The sequence below is a fragment of the Nicotiana attenuata genome, unplaced genomic scaffold (assembly GCF_001879085.1).
Source record: "Nicotiana attenuata strain UT unplaced genomic scaffold, NIATTr2, whole genome shotgun sequence".
Lineage (NCBI taxonomy): Eukaryota > Viridiplantae > Streptophyta > Magnoliopsida > Solanales > Solanaceae > Nicotiana > Nicotiana attenuata.
In genome coordinates this window covers 1-6077 of record NW_017687659.1, presented here as the reverse complement: position 1 = coordinate 6077, position 6077 = coordinate 1, and the positions used below count along the sequence as shown (strand labels likewise).

Sequence of the window (6077 nt, the reverse complement as noted above, 5' to 3'; positions counted from 1 at the left end):
CAGGTGGTTGGGAAGCCAGGGCCAACTGTGAAGAGAATATCTGGTCTTACTGTCCTTGACAATAATACCGTGAACCTCGTATCGATATTGCTGACAACAGCTATAACCTCATTTGCCGCCTTATGCATTTTCTGAGTGTATCCACCCGACTCAATATAAATTCTGCAGAATTTTGTATTCATCGTTCAACAATGTAGAGGATTCTGACCATGCAATAAATGCTACTTACTTTCAGAATCCATATCGAGATTAAGGGTGTGTTTGGCATGAAGGAAAATGTTTTTCCTGAAAATGATTGGTTTTATCACTTTTGCATGTTTGGTTGGTGAGTGGAACATTTTTTGCGAAAAATATTTTCTAGTTTTAGATTAGTGGAAAAAGTGGGGTGGGCGGTAGGGGGATAGGCGGTGAGAGGTAGGGTTGTGGGGGATAGGCGGTGAGAGGTAGGGTTGTGGGGGCAACTGGGGGATGAGAGAGAGGGTGGGGATGGGAGGTAGGGCGGGTGAGGGTGGGATGGTGGGGGGGGGGGTAGGGGTAGGGTAGCGTAGGTGGGGGTAGAGGGGGTTGGGGGGTAGNCTTTCTCAATCTTCCCTACCTTATTCCCCCATCACCACCCTCACCGCCACCTCCTCACCCCAACCTCCACCCCCACCTTCGTGCCCCACCTCCTACCCCACCCCTACCCCTCCAACATCGGCACCGCCACTCCGGCCCCTAACACCTTCCCCTACCCTTACGCATTTCTTATCATACAGTGTTCGCTTATTTTTCAAGAAAATTTTTTTCAAGCATACCAACAGGGGCGGACACAGAATTTTTCGTAAGCGGTGTCACATTTAAAGAAGTGAACAAATAATAAATTACTGTCACGATACACATAAAAATATACAAATTCGAATCTTATTAAAAAATGAATTCAAGTATAATACTACAACCCTCCTCAACAAGTTTTTATTTTTTGAAATGTATTCAAAATATTCTTGCTAGACATAATAGTAAATACTACCTTTTCTATATATAACACTACGCAATCACTTAAAACTCTTTCATTATTTGACTTTACAATTTGGGTTCGGACCAACTTCATCTTCCCCTAAGAAAAAGATAGAAAGAAAAAAATAGTACGAAACTTACCATGGAACATACTTGGAGGAAAAACAAGTTTTTTAGCAGAAAACGGACCTCTCCTCAAAAAGTGAAGCACTTGACCAACAGAGCTAGCGAGAAGTATGTGTAAAGTCACATCATTTTTTTTGTTTATTTAATAAAATATTTTTTGTACATGTAACTTGCACATGTTTAGTGATTTTTTCTGGCGAACCGCTTACACCAAGGTGCATCCGCCCCTGCATACCAACACACACCTTGAATTTTTTATTATGATCAGCTAAATCATTTTGGGAATTTAAAGTTATTGAACTTATGTAAAATAAAACTGTTTTAAATTTGCATCAACGTTTTGAATTGTTATTATAAAATAAAGATAAAAGTGGCACACAAACTAAAGACCAGGTAATAGTTGGGACGGAAATACAACCACAGATTATGATAATTGAGAATTGATTATAGAAACTGAGCAGCCAAATGAATATTAGAGAATCAAGTCAAAATAAGCCAACTCAACAACTAACATAAGTTCTCCACTTACTATCTCTCTAAATTCATAGATCAGCCGAAAGCGTAGCAGTTGCCGGCGAAAAAATGGAAAAACATTTAATTCAACCGGCAGTGGCTGCACTTGTTTCATCGGTAATCGCCATTAGAGCTCACAAACGGAAGTCTCTCAACTTGTCCGGCGCCATTTCTGGATTCATTGTCATGTTTATTCACCTTGCCGTTAATTACAGGTCTGCAACAGTCGCATAAACACTGTATTGTTAGTTGTTGATTTCTGATTTTTGATCTGAAATCGTATTGTTATAAGGTTTGGAGCAATGTTGCTGGTGTTCTTTTTTACTTGTTCAAAGTTTACCCGATTTGGAGAAGATAGAAAGAGGAAACTTGATGCTGATTTTAAAGAGGGTGGTCAACGCGATTGGTAATACTCTCGTTTCTCTCATTGTATGACTATTGTTTCTATCATGAAATTGAAACACTAAATTAACTAGTTGAAGTAATACTTTATATATGCGAATATGATTTTCTAACAGTAGAGGTTCTTCAATTCTCAAACTTACTTACATATTGGTCTCTATGCGCTGAAACTGGACCTATACAAGAACCATAATTACTCATAACATATTGATAAGTCTATCAACATGTTAGGAAATTTTGAAAAAGAAAAAACGAGAAATTTAGGGCGGTGATATATGATTCATTTTCCATGATTTTTGCTATTTCTCTTGAATTTACTGTTGATTGATGGCAAAAAGGTTCTGTTGAAATTTAGTGTTGTTGAAGTATGTCTAAGCTGAAAGCACGAGCAAAGTGTAAATTTTACATTATATTCACCTTATAGTGTTGCTTAATCTTCATACTTTGCGGTAATCCATGAAAACCACTCATAGATTCTTTGGGTTATGACGTTATGTGATTAAAGCCAGTTTTATTGTGGATCCGATGCCATACTACTCTAACCATCCAAGCACTATTGCACCACGCCTAGATGTCGATGTGGCAGGACTACCTTCTTTACCCATACTCGTTCTTGATGTAGGAACCTTTGCTTATACTCCCTCATGTCGAGGTTGTCATGTGATAGAACCCCTTTACTAATTTTTATCACACCCAAGTACTATGTAACCTGTGTCTACGGAGCATGTCCCAATGTATATATTGTGAGAATTCATCACAATTTGATTTGTTTTACGCTGGCTTATTAACCTACCACAACCTTCAGCTCCTTCCGGGCTTGAAACCGGTATTGTGAGCATGATCACATAGGCGGAGCTTAGAAGCACCATGTTAAATTACAAAATTGTTAACTGGTGCCTTCATCTCATCTCATACCTTTCAATAGGTGCAAAGGAAGGACTGATATGAGATGAAGATACCACTTAATAATTTTGAAATTTAACATGGTGCTTGTATCCTCTGCCTGTATGAGGTACTACTTTCTGAAAAATGTTGTTTACTTGCTTGTCTAGTTATTTTAATAAGGGCTTATCTAACATTTATTACAGATTTGACTAAAAATTTAAAATTGAAGTTTTCTTGAAGCAGTAAGAACTTTGACAATGTAGTGTTTTCTGATTTCTAGATGGAGAATGTGAACAGTTATTTGAATGCCGGAATAAAGTCTTTTGTAGAAGTTTTCTCAGTTAGTCTGTGCTTTTTTGGATTGAGAACGAGGACAGTTAAGTGAATGTGAATATTTAGTCTTTCGTGGAAGTTCTGTTATCTACCAAATTTTTCGGTGTTGCAAACTTTCAGAAAAGTTCATTGTAGCCCTTTTATTTGCCAAAGAAAATGATATCTTGACATTGTAAAATTAACAACTCACCTAGTCATTATGAGATAGGAATAAGAAGGAAGAGTAACATTTTGACACTTTATTCAAGACGAGTGTAATTTCAGCAGAATGTATTTTTAAATTTGTGTGATTGGATACCAAGTAACCTTGTAGAAAGCCCACAGGTAATTGTGTGAGAGAGTTTTTAGCTTTCTTCATTAGCATTTTACTTTGCGTTTACAGGATTCAAGTCTTCTTCAACAGTGGCATTGCTACCCTATTGGTTCTGACTGCATGGATGTTGATTGGGTCACAGGACAAGTGTCTGGATTCAAAAGAGTCACGCATAATAACATCTTTAATTGGTGGTATCATTGGTCAGTATTGCTGCTGCAATGGGGACACATGGTCTTCAGAGCTTGGGATACTTAGTAACGAGGAGCCTCGGCTTATTACAACCTTCAAGGTGGGAATTTAAAGCTTTGACATCTGCTTAATCCTTTAGTCTGACACCTCATACATAGGAGAAAACAATGCACAGTGCCTTTTCTCTTCAATGATGAATAGGTATCAAATGCTGATTAAGCTTTTCCTTTTCTTTTTTTTTGTCCTTACAGATTTCGATTAGTTTATTGATAGTCAACTATGTGCTAGTCTCATGATAAACTGAGTTCTTCCCAGCTTAAGCCTGGAAACATGATAACTACCTTAAAAATTTTCATGATAATCAGTTTAAAATGATGCTTTATGTCAACCCTTTTTGAACTATTATCTGAAGGTAAAAGATTTAAGACATTATGTTTCTCATTTCTCCTTATACTTAAAATCAGCCTGTTCGAAGGGGTACAAATGGTGGAGTGACAAAAGCAGGACTCTTGGCTGCAGCAGCAGCAGGCGCTGTCATTGGATTCACATTTGTAGTCCTGGGATTTTTCACTACAAAATGCACATCTGATGTGACTGTAAAGCAGCTTTTGGTGATACCGCTTTCTGCACTGGCTGGAGTATGCGGTAGTGTTATTGATTCTTTATTGGGAGCAACACTGCAATTCAGTGGATTCTGTACTGTTCGGAAGAAGGTTAGTCGTAATTAATGTCTTAAAAGAACTAATTGATTTGTTTATGCAATAAATAGTAGAGAGTAGCCAATCAGCCCACCCCCTCTTCTCTGGAAATGAAAACCAAAAATGTAGAAGACGTCTGTCAGTGCATTTCTAAAACCATAAAATCAATCCGTGTCAGTTTTTGCTGAGATGGTTTGAAGTCCATATCTGAGTTGCAGCGTGTAATGTATTGCTAAGGTGTGGTCTGGCTAAAACAATTCAAAAAAGATAACAACAACAACAATCCCAGTACATTCCCACAAGTAGGGTCTGGAATTCACACACACAAAAAAAAAAGAATCTCTAAATTATGCAAATTTTGTAGAACACTTACACATAGCTTGCAAAGTGTGAATTTCTCTTTTATTCTTAAATTGTAGATAAGTAAATGATTGATTTCCTAGATAAGGTATGCTATTTTCTTCAAATTTACCCTAGTTTTGGTTCTGATTTTGGGAATCAAATTCTATCTCGTCTCGTCGTGGTCAAAGTACCCAAAATTGTTTGACCAAATCCGGTACGAATCTCATGCCCACACCCACAAGTGTTGTGTCGACACGAATGCGACACCTAAACTGTCTTGTCGGAGCAACTTAGGTTATAATTTTGCAAGTATTCAGAAGATCTAGTTGATTAATATTCTTTGTGCTCTAATATCCAATCAAACGTTCTTTTAGCAATTGAAAGGTAAATGTAAGTAGTCTTTTTTGCATACCTAAACTAAAGGATTATAACTTACTGAACCAAAAGAAGAGATACAGCCAGTCTACTGTATGTTTAGGAAATCATTTCTCAAAAAAAAATTGCCGGTAGTTGTTCTTTTTTGCTAAGGAGATTTATTGAAAATATCTTAGAAGTATCTTTTAAAAGAAATTCTGTTGATTCTAAGTGGTATCTTGATATTTAAAGCGAAGATATACCCCAGAAAAGATTTGGAGAGAAAAAGGATACCAAGTTCATTATGTAAAGGAGCAAATGACTAAACAACAAGAAACAAGATTTTGGAATTTGGGACACTTGATATTCCTCTACCCTGTTGGTTATTGATGCTTCATAATTCGGAGTTTAATATGGTGATATCTTACCTTGCAGGTGGTTGGGAAGCCAGGGCCAACTGTGAAGAGAATATCTGGTCTTACTGTCCTTGACAATAATACCGTGAACCTCGTATCGATATTGCTGACAACAGCTATAACCTCATTTGCCGCCTTATGCATTTTCTGAGTGTATCCACCCGACTCAATATAAATTCTGCAGAATTTTGTATTCATCGTTCAACAATGTAGAGGATTCTGACCATGCAATAAATGCTACTTACTTTCAGAATCCATATCGAGATTAAGGGTGTGTTTGGCATGAAGGAAAATGTTTTTCCTGAAAATGATTGGTTTTATTCACTTTGTCATGTTTGGTTGGTTGAGTGGTAACATTTTTGTCGAAAATAATTTTCTAGTTTAGATTAGTGGAAAAGTAGGGTGGGCGGTAGGGGAGTAGGCGGTGAGAGGTAGGGTTGTGGGGAGTAGGCGGTGAGAGGTAGGGTTGTGGGGCGAACGTGGGGAGTGAGAGAGAGGGTGGGGAGTGGG

The 6077-nt window shown here is 37.6% G+C and overlaps 1 protein-coding gene across 1 annotated transcript; it reads left to right on the top strand.

The window, feature by feature from the left end:
• The first annotated feature begins 1527 nt into the window (after nt 1-1527).
• Nucleotides 1528-5830, top strand: LOC109222293 (protein PGR-like). The gene is made up of 5 exons (XM_019386660.1): nt 1528-1847; nt 1925-2038; nt 3635-3857; nt 4222-4470; nt 5587-5830. Exons 1-5 carry the CDS (start codon nt 1702-1704, stop codon nt 5716-5718), a joined length of 864 nt encoding a protein of 287 aa, XP_019242205.1. The 5' UTR covers nt 1528-1701; the 3' UTR covers nt 5719-5830.
• The last annotated feature ends 247 nt before the right edge of the window (nt 5831-6077 follow it).

Coding starts and splice junctions, on each gene's coding strand:
- LOC109222293 (XM_019386660.1), top strand. CDS start 1,702: ATGGAAAAACATTTAATTCAACCGGCAGTGGCTGCACTTGTTTCATCG. Junction 1,848..1,924: donor CACCTTGCCGTTAATTACAG/GTCTGCAACAGT, acceptor TATTGTTATAAG/GTTTGGAGCAATGTTGCTGG. Junction 2,039..3,634: donor GAGGGTGGTCAACGCGATTG/GTAATACTCTCG, acceptor TTGCGTTTACAG/GATTCAAGTCTTCTTCAACA.